General features: G+C 40.1%; 1 protein-coding gene across 1 annotated transcript; it reads right to left on the bottom strand.

The window, feature by feature from the left end:
* Positions 1-29: 29 nt before the first annotated feature.
* Positions 30-27,990, bottom strand: LOC122670471. The gene is made up of 7 exons (XM_043867358.1): positions 27,780-27,990; positions 27,434-27,576; positions 27,229-27,278; positions 26,584-27,122; positions 18,031-18,111; positions 5,271-5,333; positions 30-511 (listed from the first exon to the last, which is right to left on the bottom strand). Exons 1-7 carry the CDS (start codon positions 27,822-27,824, stop codon positions 455-457), a joined length of 978 nt encoding a protein of 325 aa, XP_043723293.1. The 5' UTR covers positions 27,825-27,990; the 3' UTR covers positions 30-454.
* Positions 27,991-27,998: the final 8 nt, after the last annotated feature.

Below are 27,998 nucleotides of genomic sequence, written 5' to 3'. Positions count from 1 at the left end.
TTAGATAATAATGCTAATGAATGACATAAGGAGAAGACTTGCTCTCGATGATAAAACAAACGAGGAAACCATATCTACACATCTTTGATAAAGCTACAAATTCCACTGTCGTCCCCAAAAATCAATTAACGAATCTAATTTTTTCATCCTAGATTTTAAAGGAAAAGGGGGAAAAACTTGGTGCAACAAGGTACAATAACATTTGCTCATTGTACATCTACACATAATTTGCTTCAGATCTATCAACAGGGATTCAACACTATTTAGCTCTTTAAGCTCCACCGGAGATGGAAGGATTCAATGCTCTGTCCCTCAGTCGACTCATTGGTACTTCCACCAATATTCAAAAGAAAAGTCAATGTTGAGTAATCTGCTGATATGAAAGGCTCTTGCTATGGTCACCAATCATAGAAAGAATGTGGCTTTGTATGTGTTGCAATTGAAGTTTTACTAGTCAAGGCTGTCGTTTGGAAGGTGGCATGACAGCAAGAAGAATCTTCTTTCTTGGACCCTGCAATAACAGCCCTCTTAGGAATAGAACAGTAACTCGTATCAAAGCAAGAATGAATACAAATTATTTTATGACAGCAACTGGTTAAGTCCTAGAGGCCAGTAACATATTCTTTCCGGAATACTTGCATGGAGCATTAAATTTATCAAGCATTTCCACCACCATAAATAGAAAGATAAAAGAAAAGGAAAAGAATACAAAAAGTGGTTGGAACCCTTAAAAAGAAAAACAGGGTTTCCCACACTGCTCTTTTGGGTGTTGGGGGGGGAGGGGGGAGAGGAAATCTCCCACGCCACACCAATCGCAGTGATTAAATAGTTTCGTCAACAGGAGCCCACTTGGTAAAAGAGGAGTGTGTCAGTGCAAGGCCCACATGGTCAGGATGTGAGAGAGCATGGAAAAGCATCCCCATACTGCCTCCATGGGTATCTTTTTCCAACAAAAAGAAAAAAAAAAGGGAAAGAAAGAAATGGGTGGTTCAAGCCATCAATAGTATCCATTATTTTGTTCATCATACTAAGAAAGAAATGAGTGGTGGTTCAAGCCATCTATAGTATCCATCATTTTGTTCATCATACTTCTCCTTCCACCCTCTTCCCCCAGTCCCCACCCTTTTTCCTTTTCAGTGAACACCTTTAAAAACTAAAAAGGATGGGGAGTTGCTGGTTTGCAGGGAACTATCTTAAAATAGAGGTGAATCAGCAAAAAGTGTGCAATCTGCTACCATACAAGATCATGAAGTGAAGAAGAATATTCTATTTATGTTCTGAAATCTCAACAAGATGAAATGCGGGTTTCTTATAGCCTGAAATGTCATAAACTCCAACAGGAAATAAGCTTTTCTCGGTTCATCAATAATGGGATTTCTGGCCGCATACTGCCATTCCTGAGCTTCAAGGAAAACTTGAATTTGTTTCAACTATTAGGAACTAGTAGAAACTAAATACAGTACTATGACCTTCAAAGGTGTCATAGGCATGGAAGAGGCCATAAGCCCAAGAGAGTAACAACATGGGTGTCATTGATGCAGATGCATGGCTGAATAGGCCTGACCCAGGCCGAGAAGAACCAGGTCCCAACCTGGGTTATGGTCTATTAGGATATTTAGGGTATTATTTTTAATGGTTATTTTGTAATTTGAATCATTTTTATGCTTGTTAGCCAGAATCGTAGGAGTTGGGAGTTAAATTTGTTTCCAAGTTCAATACGGATAGGAGATTAGAAGTACTTATTTACATGCATGTAACCGATTATTAATCAGATTGATTGAATAAAAATTTCTGAGTTCTGTGAAAGTGTTGCATAATTGCTTGCTGCCAACTGACGCCTTCCTCCATTGATTCAATTCTGAAACTCTTTTCTAGGTGTGTTCTCCCAACACCCTCTGCTCTAAATTTCCTTTTATGTTTCTTCTTCTTTCTACTCTCTTCCTTCTGTATGAACCTCAAAGCCTTATCCCCAGTCCCTGTTTCAGGGTGGTACCATGGTACTTGCAGCCTCCAGAAGGAATAGAGTAGAAAGAAGAAGAAACATAAAAGGAAATTTAGAGCAGAGGGTGGTGGGAGAACACACCTAGAAAAGAGTTTCAGAATTGAATCAATGGAGGAAGGCGTCAGTTGGCAGCAAGCAATTATGCAACACTTTCACAAAACTCAGAAATTTTTATTCAATCAATCTGGTTAATAATCGGTGACATGCATGTCAATAAGTACTTCTAATCTTCTAATCTCCTATCCGTATCCGGAAATTGGAAACAAATTTAACTCGAATTCCAACTCCAACTCCTACGATTCTGGCTAACAAGCCTAAAAATGATTCAAATTACAAAATAACCATTAAAACTAATGGTTAGAAAGGCAAAATCTATGGCCAAACCGAGAGTTTTGTGAAGTGTCGCATAATTGCTTGCTGCCAACTGACGCCTTCCTCCATTGATTTCGAACTCCTTGGTGTTCCATCGGTTTGACCTAAGATTTCGGCTGTAGGTTGCCCTTCCTTGGGCTAAGGGTGTCAATCTGGAACCGAAACAGTATACTGAAACCGAAACCGCCCGCGTGAAATCGTACCAAACTGCACCATTGCAAAAACGGTACGGTATGATCAAACGGTATTGACCACGGTACGGTACGGTAACGGTTTTTACGGTCATACCGTCGGTATGTACCGAAACCATACCATTTTACCGAATTTGTACCATAACCGTTCCGTTTTGGGGTGTAAACATGTAAAAATGAAAAATAAAAGAGCATACACCATACGGTGATACACTAAATACTAATACCTAAAGGCTAAAAGCCTAAAGCTAAAAGCCTAAAATCGAATTTCATACCGTTTTGTTAAAACCGAATTTCATACCGTTTTGCATACCGTTAATATACCATACCATAGCGGTACGGTAACGATATTGAAAATAGGACTCCTAAACGGTATGGTACGGTAACGGTATTAAGTACCTATTTTTTGTACCGTATTACTGAAACCGTACCGGTTGACACCCTTACCTTGGGCAACGTAATTCCTAGGATCTTACGTCCAAAGTCCACCTCTGTTGTGAGTTATCCGTCTGCAATCACATCTGATTCTGCAACCACCACCTGGGTTAGTTTCAGAGTTTGTTTTATTGATTCCAGACTGTTGGATCGGGTGGTGGTGGAGTTGAATCAAGAGTCTTGAGGATTTGGAAGCCCCTTAAAATTCACTGTTTTGAGTTCAAACTGATGACATATCTTACTTAGAATCCAATCGACTCACCCCTGAGGTAGGGGATGATGGCTTACTTCCAATATTTACACATAGGGCACTATTCCTGTTAATTTACTCCAAAACCCCTATTCCTTTATATTTTGTTCTAATTTATCCTCAGTCCTGAAATTTCAGATTGATCCTTCCCTTTAATTTTTTATTTAATTCAGTCCTGAGTTCTGTTTGCTTCCCAAAAGGGTCCTAAACTGTTTTGAATTTACAAAACTGCCACTACTCCTTTACATTTGGACTTTTTCACTTCAGTGGGCCCATAACGACCTACATCAGGGTTTTGGAACCCTAGGTTGTATTCTGGATAGAGTAACTCTCCACAATGAATTCTGTTTGCTTTGCAAAAGGGTCCTAAACTGTTCTGAAATTTATGAAACTGCCACTACTTTATATTTGGACTTTTTTCACTTCAGTGGGCCCATAACGACCTCCATCAGGGTTTTGGAACCCTAGGTTGCATTAGTTATAGAGTAACTCTCCACAATCTCAGTAATGTTGCAAATGAGATTCAGATGGCATCCATGGCCACCAACAATAGTGCCTAGAGAACCTCCCGATATATTTATAATTCACAACGCAAAAATGAAGTCCCTTTGGCTTCATATGGTTGGATGTAAAATGCTTCAATAAGAAAAGACAAAGCATAACATAAAATATCTACATTACAGATAGTAGTTGCAATGTGAAGTAAAATTTCTGCATTGTCATATTTTTTTTATAATAAAATTGATGTAGATCGAAATATGAAGAAAAAAAGACCAAAACACTGTTTATGGTACTGTTCACATGAACAGTGTCACAGCCCATATTTGCCTTGTGGGCCCATCAAGTGGAGAAAGATTCTATCCTAATGCTGCCATAGTTTAGTTTCTATTTTCAGTTTTACAAAGTATATATTATTTCATTTAGGTAGCTTCTAATTTCAGCTTGTTTCAGTTTGTTACTATTTTTGTTTTCTTCTCCAGAATAGGAGTTTCTATTTTGATGTATGGCAGCTAGATTTTATAGGAAGTTTCTATTTTGGTTGTAACTTGTAAGCCACTTGGTAGCACACTTTTTATTTTCACTGTTTCTATTTTGGAAACAACCTTTGAGTCTATAAAATGTATTGCCCTTAGAGGCCTCCACGCAATTTAATGAATGAAATTTTTTATTATTAAAAAAAAAAACAATGAAGTTGCAATTTGCTTGCTTGAGATCTGAGAGAGATCTTTGTTTCAACAGCTGAGATAGCTGTGGGTGAGAGGCCCAGGGCTGAGATAGCCTACCCTATCTTCAACTTTTCCTTCTTTTTTTTATTTTTTATTATTATCATTGTGTGATGTGACTTGCTACAAGTCCTGCGATCAAAGAGTAAATCTGTTGCTGAACAAAGAGATTGATCTACTATTCTGTCCAGCAATTGAATATCAATTCTCAGCATCAATTCTGACCTATCATCAATCCTACTGTAGAGTGGTTCTTACTTGAACTGACTTCTACATTATACAATTTGGTGGAAAAGTGAAGAAAAATTTAATTACTATATTCAGTAAGTTGACATAGTCACATAATAATGTCGTTAACAATTAGAATAAGTTTCTCAGATTAGGTCATTACTACCATAATTACATCATATTGCATTAAAATGGCTTCTATGTCGCATATAAGCATAATTATATTAAAATATCATTTCTATATTACATAGTCATATACTACACACCTAGGGCATCTAAGCGACGCCTTGTCGCCATGAGAAGTATTGAGAACTATGGTTGTGAGAAGGCACTCATGATGGGCTGTGAAGTGGAGTTTTCTCTAAATGAGTTATCATTTTAAAAATTGATATCGAAATTTAAGTTTGAAAGACAAATGAAATAGAAAATTCCAAAAACATCATACAAGCAGAAAGAATGCTATATAACGTAAACAAACACAAATAGGATTACATCCAAAAATAGAATATAAAGATAATTATATCATAAAATTTATTGTTAGTAAAGACGAGGAATTGAGAATGTAATACCATGGGTATTCCCAGCTCTTTGAGGTCATTGTCCCCCATCTGCCTCAATGCAGTCATGTCTACCTGTAGATTAAAATATATTTAATGGCAGCAACAACTGAAAAGCACACACATACAGTAGTTCGCATACTGCAACATCAGCAGACATCGCAAAAAATTGTCCATACTTTGGTTCTAACCAATATATGGATCAGGGGCTACAGAAAAACCAAAAAGTGCAGTCTTCACATGCCCTAATAACCAGCCACATGTTTCAAAATGATAAGATCAAGGTTCATGGTCAGACTGGCTCCTTTTAAGAGAACAATTAGGTAAAAATCAACTTGAAAGATTACCCTAAACATTTTTTTCCTGCATTCAGTTGAACAGCTAAAAAGTTAATTTCAATTGGTTCTCTTTTTTTTCCTTTTTTTTTGTGGGGGGACCTGGGGGGGGGGGGGTTGTACTAATTTCAGTGGAGTTTCTACGAGCACTGAAAAGTGGGAAAACAAAAACTGACAGAACATCTATCGAAAAAGGAGGGAAATGAGAAATAAGACAATTCATTTGAATCCGATTCAACAAAGAAAATAATTTCTTTAAGATGGGTACAAATGGGTGTAGGACAGCCAAGAGTAACCTGAATCTTCGATCAAACAGCAAAACAGCAGAAGGGGGGTGGGGAATCAAATAGAAGTAGAAGAAACAAAAAGGAGATGATGAAGATAAGGAGGACCTGGACAATCACTCTCATGGTTTCTGTAGCACACTTTAAAATTGAGAATAATTCCCCAAATCAACAAGGGTGTGGTTGGATTGTTTATTTGAATACCATTGGAATCATAATGCATAGTTATTTTAATATCAATGTACTAGAAATTCTATAAATTAAAATTCTACAAGTTGGATGATGTACAAGATTTCATCACAATACAAAAGCGAATTACAATATCCCTCTGTACGAGGTTTAGAAGCAAGTGAATTCATTATTCGTATAACAGGAACAGTTTGGTCACTGTTTAGAAAAAAACAGTGGGCCCCATAATGAAGTAGAAGTACAATGGTGGACATGCAATCTGAATCGTACCTCAATGCATTTCACATCAGTATAAAAGGATTGTGTTGGGGTGAAATATTATGCTTTACAATATCCAAGAATCACAAGATACAACCCCTAGCCTGGACTTTTGAATACCACAAAATTGCGTCGAGTTTTCATGAATCTTCCAATATCCATGAGCTTGGTGCGCCCATGTAGAAAACGAAACCTAACACAATGCAGAAAAGAATGGAAATCGCAAACAATAATCAGACAATGAACACAAGGATTTACGTGGTTCGGCAAGATTGCCCACGTCCACGGTGAGATGAGATCTGTTTCACTATCAATGGAGAATAGGGTTACAGCTGCTCGTCCTCACACCTCTCTCAAATTGCGTTACAGATAAAGAACCCTCGCTACATATTTATAGCGAAACCCTATATAGGAATTTTACCAAAATATCCATATAGTCCTTGAAGCCTTCGGCTTCTTGACGGGCCTTCGGAATGACAGAATCAACCCACAAACCAAGCGACAGAATTTAAGACATCGTACCCCCAACAATCCAAACACCTGATATTTGAATATTGGCTTGGTACTGTGATTCCAAGCCTCAAATATCTAAGATCCAAATAGACGTGAAAGTAAATACTACATCAACATAAATTGAATTACAATGGATATCAATATATTATTGGACTCCTAGCCAAACTACAACTCAAAATTAGAAATTTGCTCACAGGCAGCCACCATGTTAGTAGTGCAGGCACAACTTTTCGAGTCTCACAGAACTGTAAAAATTACACTTGCACCCAAAAATCAAGAGGAAGCAATACCATCGTAACATAAATATATATGACTACTCCAGTTCAGTTGCCTGCCATATAAATAGAAGTAAAATGCCATAGGCCTCCCAAACAATTTGTAGTAATATCAGTACAGTTCCCCCCCCCCCCCCTTTGAATTTTTGCTGCTGTGGAATCCAAGTGAAGGCTAAGGTGGATTCCTCAGTGGAAGAGGGGATTCTCTTCACAGGTTTTGGTGGAATCCAAAAACCACTGCAGGTGGATTCCTGCCCTGTTATCCCATCTATCTTTCTAATCTGTTTATCCTATTTGAACAGGCCAGATTTATCCATTCTTCTGCTACATGTGGCACCTTGTTTTACCCTTCAAGCTTTGTTTATGTTCTATTTCATGGCCCACTAGTTGCAGGTCTGTTTTACTTCAGCTTAGCATACTACTTTCTTCTTTGATATCCTCTGGAATTCTGTTATTAATTTTGATTTACAGTAGCTAGAGTCATAGTTTCAAAACTGCTGCCTGTTTCCTATTGGTACTAGGAATAGCCTGAGCAGGGCAGATTTGTCTGTTTTCTGAGATACTTTGCAAACTGCTCTACAAGGCGGGAACTACTAGAGCACACCCAGTGCACGAGACTCCCACCACTGAGGGGTGGAAAATCAGGATCATTCTTCGTTGTTTGCTCTGTGACAAAAGTTCAAGGCTCATCCGCTCATCAGGAATCAACAACAATAATAATAATATAGCCTTATCCCAACTAAATGGGGTCGCCCATATGCATCCTTGCTCTCCAATCAGTTCCATTCGATGTCATACCTGGTACGAGGCCTACGCTATGCATGTCTTTCCTCACCACTTCTCCACTGGTTAATTTAGGCCTGCCCCTAGCTCTTTTAGTACCTTCAATCTGAATCAGATCACTCCTTCAAACTGGAGCATCCCAATAACTTCGTTCAACATGGTCGTGTAACCTTAAACGACTCTAACGTAATTTATCATGAATCGGGGCTAATCCCAACTCAGCTCTAATCTGGTAATTCCTTACTTTATCCTTCCTAGTCTTGCTACACATCCATCTCAAAATCCTCATCTCTACTACACTTAGTTTATCTATATGCTGCTTCTCAACTGCCCAACATTCCGCACCATACATCATAGCCGGCCAAATGACAGTGCTATAAAATTTTCCTTTAAGCTTTAAACGGATACGCCAATCACACAGCACTCCGGACGCACCTCTCCATTTCATCTATCCTATTTTAATCCTCTGGGCAATATCATCCTCTATATCCCCTTCTTTACTTACGATCAAGCCCAGGTATCTAAAATAGTCATTTGGTAGAATCTCCTTCTCATCCAAATTCACCACTTCATTTACTGTCCTAGTGTGGCTAAAGTTACACACCAATACACCATATATTCTGTCTTTGTTCTACTTAATTGAAGACCTTTTGATTCCATTGTTGATCTCCATAACCCCAACTTGGCATTAATCTCTGCTTTTATCTCATCCACCAAAACGGTATCACCAGCAAAAAGCATACACCAAGGGACCTCATCTTGTATGCCTCTGGTTAAATCATCCATGATTAGCGCAAATAGAAAAGGGCTTAAGACTGATCCTTGACGTAACCCCATAGTAATTGGGAATTTACTACCTTGACCCATAGTACTTACGCTAGTCACCACACCATCATATATATATTTAATTATGTCAACATATTCACATGACACCTTCTCTTCTCTAGGATATGCCAGATCAACTCTCTAGGGACTCTGTCGAAAGATTTTTCTAGGTCAATAAAAACCACATGGAGATCCTTCTTGTCCTCTCTATATCTTTCCATGAGTTTCCTAAGTAAGAAAATAGCTTCCATTGTGGATCTTCCTAACATAAAATCAGATTGGTTCTCAGAAATAGTAGTTTCCCTCAAGTAGGTTTCAATAACCCTCTCCTATATCTTCACCTTTTGTTCATTACTTTTATGCCTCTTTAGTTATTGCAGCACTAAATATCACCCTTATTTTTGAAAATCGGCACCACAAAGCTTCTCCTCCATTAATCTGGCATTTTCTTTGTACTCATAATCCTTTTAAACAGCTTGGTTAGCCAAGATAAACCACAAATTCATAAATTCTTCCATAGTTCTATTGGAACCCCGTCTAGGCCTGGGGCCTTGCTTACTTTCAACTTTCTTAATGTTTCTTTTACTTCTAACACCCTAATTTTGGGTATTCATGTACACCGTGTGGTGTTAAGATGAGTAGTGCAACCTTCTGGGTGCCATAAGTCGAGGGATCTTCATTAAATAGGTTGCAGAAATACTTTTTCCATCTCTCCTTAATGTGTTCATCCCTTATTAGTACTATACCATCATCACCTTTAATACATCTAAGATGGTCCAAATCTCTACTCATCCTTCCTCTCATTTTAACTATCTTATAGATCCATCCTTTGTGTTCATATTATTATAAAGATCCTCATATTTCTTTGCCCTTGCTTTCCCCCCGATCTTCTTGATTTCATTTCTGGCAAATTTATACCTCTTTAGATCTTCTACCTCATTAGTCATTTGCCAAGTCATAAAACTGGCTTTCTTAGTCATAATGGCTGCCTGAACCTCATCATCCCACCACCACATCTCCCTAGGGGCATGACGTTTACCTTTCGATTCCCCCAGTATCTGGTTAGCAATTTTCTGGGGGTATAGGGGCAGCGAGGGTAGGAGCGTCGAGGTGGAGTCAAGGCTGGGGTGCAGGATGAGAAGAGATAACGAGAGAGGGTCGGGATTGGTGGGAAACACTTAGAAATCCGACCGTTGCTCCCTATTTTGTTACTGTACCTCCTACGGTGATGGGGTTGTGTTAGGAACTTGGGTAGAACTCATCCTTAAAAGCTTTCCGTTAAGGAGAGGGTGCCCAAGTACCTATAAGGCTCCACATCGGGCGTTTTCCGATGTAGGATTATTGCTCTCGCGTGGAACCCCAACAAGTTGGGGATAGGGAGAGGGTCAATGATGGTGCGATTGTGCGAGGGAGTCGGAGATGGGTGGAAGGGAGAGGGGACGTAAAAGTCGAGGTGGATGGTAGGGAGAGGGCGTAGAGAGATTTTCAGGGATGGGAATGATTTGGGGGGGAGATAGTTGAGGGGAGAGATGATCCCTAGGGCAAGATGGAAAAGGGGAAAGGGATGGGGAGGTGGAAAGTGAGAGAGTGAAGTGAGAAATAAAGTCGGGGGTGGGAGTGGATAGAGGGTGTTGAAAGAGATAAAGACGGGGATGGGGTTACCTGAGTTATTTCGCAGGTTCTCTTCTCTTCGAATATACAGTCGTAGCACTAAGCTCTAACAAATTTTTACAAATCGCAGCTAAATACTAGTAAGTTACTTTAGGGTTAAACAAAAACTGGCTTCCAGTCCCAACTCGGAACTACCAAACAGTCCGCCCAGAGGTTAAAATCTTGCAGCTTAAATCAAACACAGAGCAAATTAGAATATATTACCCAATAGCTAGATAGAGTTCTGGAGGTTATTTACTATATTGAGTGTCGAATAATGCGATCCTAGGGTTCAAAAACCTTGTTTGGGTCACTTATGGGCCCGCCAAAGTATTAAACAATTCAAATATGAGATGAGATGTAATGGAAACTCTGTAATTAAATGGTAGTATGGGTATTGAATATGAAGGAAAATATAATCTGGACCTAATGGGAAATAAATTTTGAAGAAGGCTGTTCTAGAAATTCAAACAAATATAGGGAAAAAATAGAAGAGACCTATGAAGCAAAGGAACTTTCATCAAATATTAAAGAATCTGACCTTCCTTATAATTTTTAAGAATATATCTTCTTCTTCAACCCACGGTAGAGGAAAGGACCAGTGGAGACCTAAACTGCTATCAAGTGAGAGAACTCACTCAACTTACCTTTTTTCAACCTGAAATTTCAGGCGAAGGTTCTTCACTACCAGGCCTTTTGAATGCAACTAGTTTTCCACCCAAACAACAACCAGAAACAAGTTAAGACTTTCAAAAGATAAACAAGGAGGAGTGAACAGTAACAGCCTTGAAATGGGTTCAGATCTCTCTAACCACAACTTGTTTAGCCTCAAACTTTACAAGCTGAGTCGCCTTAGGGTAAGAAACAAGTTCCCAAAGTTTCTGCCCCAAAGGATGAGATACGGGTGAGTTCTAACTATTTCTTCTAAATTCCAAGGCACCGGTAACAGCAGGTATGAAAGAGCATTAATATATAGAGAAGAAAAAAAGAATGAGGGCGAGAACAGGATAACAGAAATTTAAAAAATTTAAAGAAGAGATTTTAGATCAAAGAAGAAGCTGAGGAGGAAACCACACCTGCAAGACCTGTGCACACAGCTCTGGGCAGCACACGGTAATTCTTTCATTCAATTCCATTCAAAATCCAACAAAGAATCATTGGGTACAAGCTGCTATAAAGAAGCAAACTAAAGTCCTAATCCAATCCTAAAACTGAAACAGTAATTGACTCTAACTTGTACTCTATCTACGACTCCATCAACAAGAATACAATAAAATTACAAAATAACTCAAACTCAACTTTACCAACCCTTATCATTAACCAACTCCAACAAGATAAAGTTAAAATTAAAATGTACATAAATAACCCTAATTAAACCAACACCTAACTACATCAGTGAGTGTGATTAGGAGTCCTTTTATGAGTCAATTTAGGAACTTTAGAAGGTCTTATATATGTAAATACATTCTGTCACTCCCCATCAACTGTAGATGATTTGAGTAAAGAAGGAAATTATTTTTAAGAATTTTAGTGCTGTTGAGCAATGCATGTGGGATTGGTATCCCATACCGGATTTCTTCTCTTCTCTTCTGGTCTTTTCTTCTCTCCTCCTCCTCCCAAGTAGACATCTCTCTCCCTCCCTTTCCACCGATCTGATTTCTTCCCTTAACAATGCAGTTACTCCCTTTATCTCAGATCTGATCACAGATTTAATCACTGGGTTTGCTTGCATCTGAGATCCGTATTCTGGATTTTCAAATTTCATTAGATGCAGTCTATATTCTTATGCTTAGACTCCTCACCATTCTTGTCTTAATTGGGCCTACTACTTGCAGCATAGATCTCTAGCCTACCTGTCCAACATCTGTAAGACACCTATGTTTACCCAATAATTGAATTGGGATTGGATAATTATCTAATAAATCTCTTCGTAATTAATAAACTTCAGAATAGACTAGAGCAGCTAGGGCATCAACAGTCATCAACTAGGCCTTTTCATATCATATATTTACCAATTGGCTTGCATACTAATCGGGCAGTCTTGCTACAAGATCAACTAGCACCAAATCATCAGTTCATTAGGTATCAACTATTAGTCATGCATTTTGTTAATAAGAAAAGAAAAGCAAAAATTCTCCCACCACATGTACTTTATTATTTGAATAGTCATCCATTTGTCATATTTCCTCTTTAACATATCGATTGGATTGAACAAATAAAGGTCCTTTAAGCTATTCTACCGGGATGTGGGTGCATATATCGGAGTCTAACACGAACACAGAAGAATTTTTTTTTCAAATTTTAAATATATTATTAGTGATGCAGATCACATCCCATGGAAGAAAATTTTTCGGATATGGGTTTAGTTTAGGTTTTTGGGTCAAGTTGAACTCACGGTTCAATAAGTTAGGCCCAAACTTAAATCCCCAACAGGTTATATGGGTCATGGGCTAAGTAATTTGAGTTTTCTATTGTAACAGGCCCATTCTATAAGACCCAAATATTAGGGATTTAAGGTCTATACGGGATTAAGTAGTTAGTTTCTATTTTATAATAGTTTTTAAGTTGTAATGGTAGTTACTTCTAGGCTAAGTTAGTATTGCTACTTAGTTGTTTCCTTTTTCTTGGACTTTCCAATTCTTGAGAGCTGCCATATTGTAAAGGATCTCTTTCTATTTAGAAGAGTTTCCTATTTTTTGATGTAGCTATAAAGCCCAATAAATAAAGAGAGAGGGAGGGGGAATGCTGCCCATTGATTTTGGCTATTGTTTTTTTTTCTTCTGGGGGATGGGTACGCCCCAAGGGGAGTTGAACTCATGACCTCCTAATTGTGAGGTGTTGGTCCTTACCAACTGAGCTGCGTTACTGTTAGTTGCATTATGGTCTTATTCTATAGTCTATCCTCCTTGTGGGTAGGTTTAACTTCTTTCTGTTTTAGTAAAATAACCCAATCAATTTGGTGTGCCAGTTCAACTTAACATTCTCCATCTCCGTATCAATCTCAGCTTTGAACGGTGCATCCATCGATGACTTCGGAATGCCTTCGTTAACCTCCACTTCAACTCTATTGCCAAGTTCCTTAATCACGATCTCACCGTCCACTGTTTCAACCTAGTCATCACCAGTTGCTCAAATCTCTTCAACATTAACCTTAACTTCAAGTTCCTGTTCTTTGATTGGTGCTTTCCTCTCTTCAAATGCCTGGTTGGATATACACTAAACTTGGATCGAATGTAGAGGGGAAGGAGTAGAACAACAAACTAAAAATTGAAGATCATCTGACCATGGGTTAGAGAGGAATGCAAGTCTAAAGTTCTGTTGCACAGAATGGACAGAATAGAAAGATGAAATCAAGTCACGGTTGACAGTATATGGTTGCTGGAATTTCTGCAGAACAATGAAGATGAACTAGAAGAAGGGAAGAAGGGGATATGATCAAGGCTTCACCATCTATGGCCTGCGGTGGGTTTCAATACCCTCCCAATCCAAGGATTCACCACCTTGGGTTGCACCTGTTTCACCTCAAGAGCTACTCTCAGCATCACCATCAAAGAGAAAGATTCAATTGAACAATAGCCAAAATCTGTGGGCAGCATGCCACCCCCCCTACTTATTGTACTTGATGGCTACATCAAAAATAATAGGAAACTCTTCTAAATAGAAAGAGATCCTTTACAATATGGTAACACTCAAGGATTGGAAAGTCTAAGAAAAAGGAAACAAATAAGTAGCACTACTAACTTAGCCTAGAAGTAACTACCATTACAACTTAAAAACTACCATAAAAAAGAAACGAACTACTTAATCCCATATAGGCTTTAAATCCCTAATATTTGGGCTTATAAAATTGGACTGTTACAATAGAAAACTCAAAATTACTTTGCTCATTACCCAAATAACCCATTGGAGACTTAAATTTGGGCCTAACTTGTTGAACCGTGGGTTCAACTTGATCCAAAAAGCTGAACCAAACCCAAATCCGAAAATTATTCTTCCACAGGATGCGACATGCATCAACTAGTTAATTTCACCACTAAAATATAAGTTAATAAGCATTATTAGATGAATCGAATTAAATATAAAAGTAACAAGTCTCAAAAGTGAAACATCTAATATATGTTTTATTACAAAAATGAAAGTCTCCCAAATAGGGCTTTAATCAGTTCTGTGGACCCTCCTTGGTCTATTACATAATACATGTGGTGGCACGTAGGAAACCATAACTCCGATTACAGAAATTAGGGCTCAATGCCTAAGGAAAAATTAGGGCAGAATAGAGTTTGGTTGGGAGACATTTGATTACTCACAAGCCAGGTCTCTGCAGGGGATGAAACTCTGGTCAAAGGATGGTACTGATGGGGCCAAACAGAAGCTGAAGTCTGAAGGAAGCCTGAGGATATTCGCAGAGTGGAGTTTGGTTGGGAGACATTTGATTACTCACAAACCAGGTCTCTGCAGGGGATGAAACTCTGGTCAAAGGATGGTACTGATGGGGCCAAACAGAAGATGTGGTGGAGGGCCAGTTAGGAGAAGGGAAGATTTCAGAGAAGAAACCTTGTAGGAGGAGGGAACATCGCATGAGAAAAAAGGTTTTTTTTTTTTTTTTTTTTTGGGGGAGAGAAGGATCACACAAACACTGAAGCCACGCAGACACTCTCAAACACTTCACTGTTTCATTCTTCAAATCTGAGTTCTAATTGCACGGTTACATGTACTTAAACAAAAAAGAAACCCAACATATAAAGGAAACCTACTCTAATTTGGAAACTCAATATAATTAGGAAAATAAATCCTAGTAGCTATCTCCTACTTAAGCTATCAAAATAAGAGATTGCATGTTAATCCCAAAATAGAAATAAATAAAAATCTTAAATCCTAAAATATCCTAGGAGTCAAAGACTAAAATTGGACCCGGTTCATCTCAGTCTGGATACCCAAATGGGTTTGGATCGGTCCAAGGTAGTGCACCTGCATCAATTCCCTCGGAGTTGAGAAAAACTCGACCACGAGTTTTGTGCAACCATAGAAATAAAAGCACTCAAATGGGGGCTATCGGCTCCTTGTCTGCAACTTGAAGAAAATCCAAAATATGAAGCTTTGGGGTTGCATCCATATCTAGAAAATCATGGGGGAGAACAAACTCATGATGGGGAATAGCTTTCACAACACTGGCTTCCGTCTTTACCTGTTCCACGATCTTTTTGCCTTCTGTTGCCACTATTTGCTGTTTTGGTTGAGGCTGTATCACTGGTGTTGCCTCTGTTGGCTTGGAACAAAAGCCATCAACTAACCCATGAAGAATACTCAAATCAAGGAGTTAGTGGCAAAACAGTAAATCAATGGGGATTTATAAGAGGATGACAGAATTGTAATTTATTGGAATCTTAAAGGATTACTAAGGAAACCAAAGAGAGGATATGTAATAAGAATTAATGGGTAGGGAGATACTTGGAACAATTCAAAAATACAGGAGAAAAAGAGATAAGAAAGGAAGTCAAGGGTATTTTAGGAAACTAAAGAAATCAAAATAAGAAATAAACTGAAATCGTGGGTGGGATGGGTGGGGACCATAGTCGACTTGGAAAACCAGCAGGGTTTTGGGTTCACAGAGTTCTTCCTCATGTGACATCTGCGGAGAATATAGCGGAAATCTCGGAGTAAGGAATTCGAGTCGAAGCAGGCTGGGAAGTTCGACTTCCAATTGGATTTTGGTCTATGATTGCACCAAGGAGACTGCGATGCGGGGAAGCCGACTAATCTGGAGGGAGGACTTCGAACCAGGTATGCAAATTTCTCTTTTTTTCTCGTTTTTTTAATGCTGTCTCTCGCTCTCTTCTCTTCTTCACTCTCTTTTTTTTGTATGCTGGTGGAACCTTGGGCGAGAGGGGGGGTTAGATTGAGGCAAGGGGAAGAATAAAAAGGGATGGATGGAGGTTGTCGCTGGGAATCGACAGTGGGGTTTTTTTTTTTTTTTGGATTCTCTATCACAGCGGGGAAGAAGGGAAAGGGAAATTGGGGTGTCGGGAAGGTTGGGATTTCAGTGGATTCGAAGGAGAGGAGTGGGGAGATGGAGGGTGATACACAGAAATCTTTTTTTTTTTTTTTGGCTGGTATCCGCAGAACAGTAACAGGAAAGGGAGGATAAGGAAGAAGAAGAATGAGATGAGAGAGACTGACAAGGAGGGAGATGGGGATCTTCGGCTCTGATACCAAATTGGTGGAGGGCCGGTTAGGAGAAGGGAAGATTTCAGAGAAGAGACCCTGTAGGGGGAGGGAAAACCGCATGAGAAGAAAGGTGTTGGGGGGGGGAATAGAAGGATCACACAAACACCGAAGCCACGCAGGCACTCTCAAACACTTCACTATTCATTCTTCAAATCTGAGTTCTAATTGCACAGTTCCGTGTACTCAAACAAAAAAGAAACCCAACATAAAAAGGAAACCTACTCTAATTTGGAAACTCAATATAATTAGGAAAATAAATCCTTGTAGCTATCTCCTACTTAACCTATCAAAATAAGAGATTGCATGTTAATCCCAAAATAGAAATAAATAAAAATCTTAAATCCTAAAATATCCTAGGAGCCAAAGACTCAAATTGGACCCGGTTCATCTCAGTCTGGATACCCAAATGGGTTTGGATCGGTCCAAGGTAGTGCACCTGCATCAAGCTGAAATCTGAAGGAAGCCTGAGGATATCGCAGAGTGCAGTGGGACTGAGAACAAGGTTGCAGCCAGAACAGGGGATGTAAGCCATGTGGGTATGTTTGGAGATCTGGAAACAGGAAATATGGGTATGGTTTAACTGGGAATAATGGAAGAAGCTTCATCGCAAACAGAACATAACAGAGGATGATATAAGAAGTTGTAGGACACCAGAAATAGAGCATCCGCTGGGTTGCAAAAGGTTAGCAAAACTGACCTGATAAACTTCGGAACAGAACTGAAACAGGAGAAAAAGGTTTAGAAGACTGGAATACAGGAATCCACCTGTAGTGCGCAGGGAATCCACCCTTAGAGCTTGAGGAATCCACCCCAATTCTAGAGGAATCCACCTCTAATACTCATTGAATCCACACTAAGAACAACAGATTCAATTCATTACTCAAAACCCAGTATGTTATACAGTTCATATAGCCCTACATTTATTGAATAATTGACTTCCTAAATTTCTATTTCTAATGACGACGATATTCTAGAACTTTTCCAAAATTCCCTACACTAGATGACTAACAAAACAGAAAAATATAAGTGTACTAGAAACTACTTGACTGAAAAACAGAAACTACATATATACCAAATCTTCTAAAAGCCCAAAATAGAAACTAAGATGCACCAAATCACGCACAGATTCACTAACCCACAATATGGGCTTAAATTATTGGCCCATTTACCATTAAAACAGAAGATTACTTAGCCCCATAACCCATACAACCAATTGGGCACTCAACATTAAGCCTTTTCAGGCCCAAACAAGTTGGGCTACTCCCATATGAGGTTGTTCACTTTCCTATCCTTGAGCAGAAAATATTTTGATGTTTATGGTTCTCAACGAATAAGGATGACCTCAGGCCCTCCTTGCTAAACAAGCAATAACAAACTTGTCTCCAGAGATATCAGGTCAGAAATATCTCAGAAAGGTAAACTGCATGACACTTACTTCCTCAGCCTGAAAGAGGATAGCATATTTCCCCAGACCCAGTGAATGCAAAAGGCTGCCGACAGTATGTGGTTCCTCGCCCTACACAAAAGTCAATATAAAGTCAACCATAAATAAACCAGTTCAAATGATAAAGGAACGATAGTAGCTCTAAAATTTATCAACAAACTAATGAAATTGTAACATGCCAGTGTTCAGTTTCATTGAATTAGACCATCCAGAGATCAAAAGCAACTACATAGTTCTATTCATAAAAGGGACCAATCAAAGGGTCAAAAGCAACCAAATGGCAGTTTCAGGAGGTAGCAATATTGATCCATCAACATATAAACAACTCGGAACCAGAATGCACAAGACTCCATGCGGCACTAACATTTACTTATTTTGCAATCATTTATATGTTTTGTTGTTGGTAAAATTGCCAAGAAGTGTAATCCTAAACTGTTAATGTTAAGGATGTGCAGGTTCATCATATCTGTATGTTAGATAAGGAATGTGAGTCAGACCTTATCTTTCATACCTTATTTATCTTGTAATCACATCTATAAATAAACAATGCCTTTGTCATTCTGGACAAGCCAGACAATTCTTCTCAACATTTCTTCTTCTTCTGCTCAACTTGGTGTCAGAGCCCAAATACTTTCGGGTATTTTTTTTCTTTCTCGCTAAGGAGAGCTCAGCCTTCGGCCTCCCAATACTAAGCATGGCCAACTAAAACGTGCCGCCTCCACTGACCTACTAACCCGCAATGGCATCACCACCCGCTATCACTAACCACCAGGACCTCCGGCCCTCTCCTTTCTCTCACTAGGGCTTCAAGCCCACCTCCGATTACCACTGGAACCCTTGCTAGGGTTCCCAGCACAACCGCTGCCAGCTTGGGGCTTCTCAGCCCTCCCCTACCTGCGTTGAGCCTCCCAGGCTCACTTCTACCTCCGTAGGGCCTCTAGGCCCCTTTCCGCCGTCGCGTAGGACCCCCAAGCCCCTCTCTATCTTCATGCATGGCCTCTAGGACCCCTCCGCCATCGCACAGGGCCTCCCAGCCGCTCTCCACCTTTGAAAAGGGCCTCCAGGCCCCTGCCGCCTTCACGTAGGGCCTGGTTGCCTTCAACAAGCCCTCATAGGCCCCGCTGCACTATGTCGGGCTTTCCAGGGCCCCTGTCGCCTCCAACAGGGCCGCCTAGGCCCCTCGCTGTCTCTCATAGGGCCCTCCAAGGCCCCTACCGCCATCGCTAGGGCCTCCCAAGCACGTCTCTGTCTTGCGCAAGGACTCCCATGCCATCTGCCACCATCGTCGAGTCTTCTAGGCTCTCTGCCAACTTCACCGGGGCATTCTAGGCTCTCTGCTACATTTGCCAGGTCTTCCAGGCACATTATTATACTCTCCACGCATGCTCCTCTATCAGTGAGTGTTTCTTCCCCCCTTGAATTGTTGATATTACTTATCTCTATGACAAAAAGTAGTGCAACCTCCACTGGAGGAATAGAGGGTAATGTGGTGGGTCGTCTTGGACTCTTGGTTCCCATGGCCATAACCCTTCTCTCCAGATAGGCCCTACAAAGCTCAATGGGACTAATTATCTCACCTAGTCTAGTGCATGCCTTCTCATTATTCAATGGCATAATTTTTGGGGGTATTTAAATGGTGACACCCCTAAGCCTATTGAGCCCATTGCAGCCAGCATTTGGTTGACTAATGATGCTCTCATTATGTCCTTGTTGAACTCTACGGAGCATACAATCAGCCCCAGTTTTGTTCTTTTGAACTCTGCCAAGGAACTATGGAATGTTGTCAAACAAACTTGTGCACAACCAAATAATTATGCTCAAATATATAAACTTCGTCGTCAGATCCGTGAGACCACCCAGAAGGAGGTCTCCCTCCTTGCTTACAATACACCCATTGGCAACAGTTGAACTTTTATCAACCTATTCCCATGGCTTGTACCGTTGATGCTAGTCCCTTCCAGAAGGAGCGTGAGATGGAATGGGTGTAAGATTTTCTCACGAGATTGAATCCGGAGTATGACCAGATCAGAGTATAGGTCCTTGGGAGATACTTTTCCCACACTACTCTAGGCTTAAAATTGGTATAGCATGAGGAACAGCGCAGGTCTGTTATGATGCCCTCTGCCCCCCCCCCCCCACTCATTCAACACTTGTTCTACACAACAACCTCTTCCTTCTTTGGACACTAGGCCACTACTGCAAAAGAACTAGTTAAGTGTGATTATTGTGGTCGCCTTCGCCATACTAGAGAGACTTGTTGGAAGCTTCATGGTCGCCCTAAGGGAAGGCGTGGTGGGAAACAAGGGTCCCCTCGCCCTCAGGCTCATCTATCAGAAGCCACCACTGATCGTTTTGCCTCTACTACAACTTCCCCATTTTCCTCGGACCAAATGGTTGCTCTCCAACGTCTGCCGACTCAACTTGGTACTGCATCCTCTACCACGGCTTCTTCTACTAAACCTGCCTCCAACCTTGCCCACTCAGTTATATTTCATGTTTTTTCTCCGCTTAGTCCTTACTGGCTCCTCGATTCTGGTGCCTCTAACCATATGACCAACTGCTTAGACATGTTTTTCGTACCTATCTCCGTTGTTTGAGAAAGGACAAGTCCGAGTTGCTAATGGGTATTATATACTATTTCTAGTAAAGGTTCGGTTTCATGCTAACCTACCATGTCTTTATCTTCTATTATGCATATTCCTAATCTTTGTGCAAATTTACTTTCCATTTATCGTCTCATTGTCAACCTTAATTATTATGTTCACTTTTACTCTACTCATTGTGTTTTTCAAGATCTGGCTACACTATTCATTGTGTTTTTCAGGATCTGGCAATAGGAGAAACGATTGGATATGGTAGGATGCATGATGGGCTATATTAGTTGGACCCGGCTCTCTCTGGTATACCTCCTCCGATTACGGACTAACGGCCAAGGTACTAAAACTTGAGTCTCGGTACCAACTCGACTCTTGGAAAAACCGAGACGAGTCAAGATCTCGCCGAGTTGGTGCATTTTTTTTTTTTCAACTCGAAGCCTCAACTTTGGGTCAACCCGAGATCCGAGATCTCGCCGAGATATGTTGAGTATTGTCCAATTAGGTAAGGTATTTAAGTGGTAGGTGGGTTAAAATAATGGGTCGAAACCGAGATCCAACTGAGATCCGAGATCTCGCCAAGATATTGCACTTTTGAGACTCGTAGGCAGTCTCGTCTCGGCTTTTCCAAAAACCAAGAAACTCGGCGAGATCTCGCGAGTTCTCGAACTATGCTTACGGCCCACACCCTTCGTGTTGACAGTGCCCTTACCCAATTACATCAGTGGCATCGACATCTTAGTCATCCTTCTTTTCGTGTCTTGGGTTATTTATTTTCGTCTTTAATAAAACATTGTACTCTGGACAAGTTTGCTTGCAACATCTATAACTCGCTAAGCATACTCAGTCCTATTTTCCAAGTGACAATAAAAATAATATTCCTTGTTCTATTATTCACTCTGACTTGTGGGATCCTACCAGATCATTGCTCAGGGTGGGTTTCAATGGTTCATTACTTTTATTGACAATTGTACCTGTCTAACTCATAGTTGTCATGACGTCGCCATGGCCCCGCCATGGCGTCCTGGCGTTGGAGAAACTGGCATATCGACCTTCGACATGGCAAATGTATAAATATCGCCCGATATGGCGTACATGGCGTCGCCATGGATGCCATATCACGATATATGGGCATATCGGTCGATATAAGTGTAAAAAACTTGGGTTTAAAATTTTTTTTTTTTAAACCATTTAAATTCTTAAAATGCTTTTTCCTTCATTTGTGTTGGTCACATTAACATTAAAAATTAAAACCATTAAAGATTAAACAGTACACTTTAGTAGTATTCCCTAAATCCCTAATTGGAATTGAAATTTGGGGATTTTAGAAATCGCAAAGTTTGTCAAGACAGAAGAGAGACTTCGTGAGACGTCTGGAGACTGAAGGAGTCAAGAAGATGAAGAGGTGAGAAGAAGAAGAAGAACTGAAGCTGCATGTTTGCAACTCTCGGCAAGTTCGAACCCCTCGGGCAACCTCCAGGTAAGTAATTTTTATTTTTTATTTATTTGGTTCTTCTTCTTCTTCTCCAATCTCCTCCCGAGCCTCCATGAGTGCGACTCGATCCTTCTTCTTCTTCTTCTTATTCTTCTTCTTCTTCTTCTTGATCTTCTCACTTCTTCGCCTTCTTCACTTCCAACTTTCTCCGTCGTTCTTCTTCTTCTTCTTAACTTCTTCTTCTTGTTCTTCTTGCCTTGCAATTGCGGTTTGCACACGTGTGAGACCTCTCAGTTTTTTTTTTTTTTTCCATTTTTCTTTTTCTTGCCTTGCGATTGCGAGCTTGCTTACGATCGCAGACCTCTCGTTTTTTTTTTTTTTTTTCTTCTTGCCTTGCGATTGCGAGCTTGCACACAATCATAGACCTCTCGGTTTTTGTTTCTTCTTCTTGCCTTGCGATTGCGAGGCTTGCACATAGAAAGAGAAGGTGTTTTTTTTTATCTTCTTCTTGCCCTGCACACAGCCACACATACACAATTACACACACGGAGACAGGGAGAGAGTCGAGAGACAGAATGGGGGGTTGGAGGGATTTATTACAGCCAGTAGTTCTCTCAGTTTTTTATTTTCCCCTTCTTCTTGCCTTGCAGTTGCAGGCTTGCACAGTCACAGAGATGGTGTTTTTTTATATTTTTTCTTCTTCTTACCTTGCACACAGGCACACAGGCACACATACATAGTTATTTGATAGGCTAATCTATGTTTTCATACTTTCATGTACACTAATGGATATTACACTTTCATGAATTAAACCATAGTATATTAGTGGTACACTTTCATGCTGATTTTTTATGTTATAGGATATATACTATAGCATACTAAATGACATTAAAAATAGAGAAAATAAAAAATAAAACATGGTCGACATGCTCACCATGGCAACACCATGGTGGGCGACATGTCGATATATCGACGTGACACCCCTCCACCGACTTGGATCGCCGTGACGCCGTGAAAACTATGGTCTGACTTGGGTCTATCTTCTTCGGACCAAATTTAAAGCCTTTTCCTATTTCCGATCTTTTCACACCATGATTTGGACACAATTCAATGCCCAAGTTTGGGTTTTGCGGAGCGATAATGAGACTGAGTACATTGAAGACCAATTTCTCCATTATCTAGACGAACACAGTATCTTGTCTCAAAACTCGTGTCCGTACCCCTGAGTAGAATGGTATCCCCAAACGGAAAAATAGACACCTTGAAGTCACCCATTCCTTAATGCTTACCACGCATGTTCCTCAATGCTACCAGGGCGATGCAATTGTTACTACGGCCTTTCTCATCAATCGAGTCCCTTCTATCGCTCAGGACTTAAAAAACCCTGTCAGTCTCCTTCCAGACCCTACTATAGCCTCTCATCTCCCTCCCAGGGTTTTCGGCTATGTCTGCTTTGGCCATAACTCTCCTCCCACTCGTTCCAAATTGGATCCAAGAGCTCTTCGATGCATCTTCCTTGGGTATTCATCCTCCCAGAAAGGTTACAAGTGTTATCACCCCCCCCCCTTCCCATCGATTGTTCATCACTAAGGATGTTGCGTTCTATGAAGTTGAGCCTTACTACCAGTCTTCCCTTCAAGAGGAGCTAGAGAGATCTGACAAGGGTAACCTTCTAACTTACTCTCGGCGAAAGGTGACACAACCCACCACTAGCCCGCTATGTCTACCTACACTCCCTGATCCAGGTCTACCGCCAAGTAATCTTTCCCCTTATGATGATCCTCTTATTGTTGACGATGATCTTCCTATTGCTGATGGTAATCTTCATATTGCTACTAGGAAGGGAGTTAGAACTTGCACCCAACATCCTATCTCTAACTTTGTCTCGTATGAATCATTATCTTTTTGTCCTACCATGCATTTGATTCTTCTTTGTCCTCTATGTCTATCCCGCAGGGTTGGAAAGAAGCTGTCACAGATCCTAAATGAAGGATGCTATGGTAGAGGAAATACGGGCCTTGAAGAAGAATCATACTTGGGATCTTGTTCCGTGACCTAAAAGGAAGAAATTTGTAAGATGTAAATGGCTGTTCATTGTATAACAGAAGGCAAATGGAACCATTAAGAGATACAAGGTCAGGCAATTTGCCAAGGGTTTTACTCAGACCTATGGCATTGATTATTAGGACACTTTTACTCCTATTGCCAAAATGAACTCTGTCCGTGCATTGCTCTCCTGTGTTGCAAACCTTGGATGGAATCTCCAACAGTTGAACGTCAAAAATGTTTTTTTGTAATGGTCCTCTGGAAGAGGAGGTTTACATGGATATTCCTCCTAGCTTTACATCATCATTTACAACTGGTAAGTGTGTCGGTTACGAAAATTCCTATATGGCCTAAAGCAATCACCTCAGGCTTGGTTCAACAGATTTCAAAAGGCTATGCACAAGTTTGGATACAAGCAAAGTAATGCTAATCACACCTTGTTTGTCAAGCACAAGGGAAGCTTACTGCGCTTATCGTCAACATAGATGATACTGAAATTCCTATGTTGAAGACTCAGTTGGCTACGGAGTTTGAAACTAAGGACTTAGGACCCCTCAAATAATTCCTAGGGATTGAGGTTGCCCAATCTGACAAGGGTATTTTCATTTCCCAAAGAAAGTATGTCCTATATGTTCTTTGTGAGACAGGTATGCTTGGCTGTAAACCAGTTGATTCTCTTATTGAGGTGAATTACCAACTCAACTACAAAGGGGGAGATTCAGTTAATAAGGAGTGCTATCAGCGTCTCATAGGAAGATTGATATATCTCTCTCTCTCATACTCTGCCAGATATTGCTTATACCGTAGGGGTTGTTAGCCAGTTCTTATATGACCCACAGAACTCTCATCTTGAGACTGTATATCGCATCCTGCGGTATTTTAAATTAGCACCAAGGAATGATATCTTATTTTCCAAGAAATGACATCTTATTTTCCAAGAATGATCATTTGAAGCTAGAATCTTTTACTGATGTTGACTAGGCTGGTTCTGTTGATGATCGGCATTCTACTTCAGATTACTGCATATTCCTTGGCAGGAATCTAGTTACATGGTGTAGCAAGAAACAATCAGTGGAATCCCAATCTAGTGTTGAAGCTGAGTACCATGTTATGGCACAAGGTGTATGTGAACTCATATGGCTCAAAGGGTTGCTTGGTGATCCAGGAGTAACCTTTGAATACCCTATGCGACTCTAGTACAATAATAAGGCAGCAATCAGTATAGGCCATAACCCAGTCCAGCATGATGGAACCAAGCATATAGAGATTGACAAACATTTCATCAAGGAAAAACTTGAGCAAGGCACAATTTGCATCCCGTTTGTCACCTCCGAGAACTAGCTGGCTGATGTATTCACTAAGGGTCTAACTTCTAAGTCATTCCATCCTATTGTATTCAAGTTGGGCATGCGGGACATCTATGCACCAACTTGAGGGGGAGTGTTAATGTTAAGGATGTCCAGGTTCATTGTAACTGAATGTTAGATAAGGCATGTGAGTCAGCCCTTATCTTTCATACCTTATTTATCTTGTAATCACATCTATAAATAAACAAGGCCTCTGTCATTCTAGACAAGCCAGACAATTCTTCTCAACCTTTCTTCTTCTTCTCAACTTAAACACAAGAAGCAAATATAAAGAAAACATTTCATTGACACCATCTATCACCAATAACAATTAATACAATACAAATTCTTAAGTATTAAGTTTTTATTTCTCTGAACAGAAATGTATCTTGCAAATACATTTTAAACCTGTATGGGTTTTCTTATACCAACAATATTATCATTAGTCAGATGGGTTCCAATTCCATCCAGGAAATAAATGGTGATATAACCATGAGTACAATGAATTACCAATTAATACCTTTATAAACACATACAGTTCCTAAAACCAGCAGTGCTTCAGAGCTAATTCTATATCTATATTATTCTGCATGAATGACCTTTTCTTAAACAACATTCATCACAGAGACTGGCATACAAGGAAGATTGCTTAAGGTGGGAACAAGTACCCAGGAGTTCACATCTAACTAATGGTTCACGAATTTAGCAAAAGTATATTGTTCCAATTACAAACGGACCAAAACTATACACTTCTCCCTCTTTCCGGAACAATGTTGAACCACAGCTATTATTTCAGGAATTTAAATTGTTAGAAATGAGTAATCATGCCCTGACACTTGTGTCTGACCATCTTCTTCAAGAGAGTTTGGGTGGGGGAGGGGAGGGGGAATATGTATATAGTCTAACTTTTACACGAGGAATTACTCATTTCGGCAAGAGTAATAGCATCCCAGTTTCTATCAAGTTAATAAAGAATGTAATTATCATGAACTGGTAACAATACCAAAACCCACTCATCTAACTATCTAAGCACAATAATGCAGCCGTGTAAAATGCCTCTCCTAAATAAACCATTCCATTGTGGATGCACATAAAACTGAGAGCAACAGAAAGGAAGTGCTACCGTATACGAAGCCTTCTGCATGATGCCACTTGGAGGAGGGAGTCGTGCAACAGGTTTTGCAGGATCAAGAGCTACGCTAGGTTTTGTCATATAATGTATAGGACCTGTAGATCTGGAAGTATTGAGAATATCTTTGCCCATATAAAGTGGTCTAGAGGCATCCACAGGTCTCATTGATGGCCCCTGCCGGATATCACCCATGCTCCGTGGAGGAGAGAGACCCCTAGAAGTCCCTAAAATTCTTTCAGGGGATCTCCGTCTCAATCCATCCAAAGTCCATGATGAGTAGGATTTTCTCAATGAGTCCATACGGAGCAAATCATCTGCACTCCTTGTCGGGGGAATACGCCTCACAAGGCCGTTGGCCTTTGGGTCAGGCATACGTTGATATGAATGAGTAGCCGCCATTGCTGACTGTTCTGTTCTAGACAGCTTTTGACGGAGATCCATGTTATGTCCTTCGTTCTCACTCCTACTGCCCCTAGACATGTTCTTCCGCATCAGCTTAAATCGCAAGTCATCTCTGCCGATTCGACCATCTTTGATCATTCACATAGAAGAGAGTCAGCATGAGGAAAAAACGTTTGAGGGGGAAATGCAATGATAATGCTACACTAACAAAATGAGAATGAGTTTGCTTTTTACCATCCATATCATGATCACTCGGACTCCACTTTTTACTCTCTCTCCTTTGTCTACAGAACACAATTAACTCATTAATCTCAAGATGAAATAAAAGATAAAAGTTGATTTAGCCACAAACAAAAGTAAATACTTAAGAACGTCAGTTAAACTAATAATGGAAACCACAAATGGAAGAACAAACGGAAGTCCAGAAAGTCAAACACACCGTTTACTTTTGGATTGGTTCCCATATAGCGATGGATTCTCCACATTACTACCCAGTCTCTCCCTTATCGATCGCTTACCCCCGGAAGGTCGAACTTGATCAGAACGACCACTATCCAATCCCTGTCCCGGCCTCTTTACAACCTTAAAAACATGAATGACACCTTTATTAGGGGAAAAAAAATCAAATAATCAATAATGAACTGAAATAACTGTTGAGAATCGAAATATAGATTATAGTCAACAACCAAAACCTAATCGAGCCTTCAACAAAAAATTATTAGCTAAAACAAAAATAAAGAAATAAAAACTTAGTTTCAGCAAGAAGGATAATGAAAATGAGGTACCTGACCACTACGCCCCAGGGTTATCGTGACCTGTGGCCTCGACATTTCTCTCTGCGCTACAAAACGGTCGAGTTTCAGGAGCTTCGAACCCTATGTAAGTAAGTCAGCTTAAAGAATCACAACAACTAATGAAATCAGAAACGAAACTTCACCATCTTCAAATCGAATCAAACTGAAACCCTAACCAAAGCCTCATCACAGAACAGAAGAAAAGAATCA

Source organism: Telopea speciosissima, chromosome 8, assembly GCF_018873765.1.
Source record: "Telopea speciosissima isolate NSW1024214 ecotype Mountain lineage chromosome 8, Tspe_v1, whole genome shotgun sequence".
Classification (NCBI taxonomy): domain Eukaryota; kingdom Viridiplantae; phylum Streptophyta; class Magnoliopsida; order Proteales; family Proteaceae; genus Telopea; species Telopea speciosissima.
Note: the sequence above shows the minus strand (reverse complement) of the source record. Positions and strands in the feature narration are given on the sequence as shown.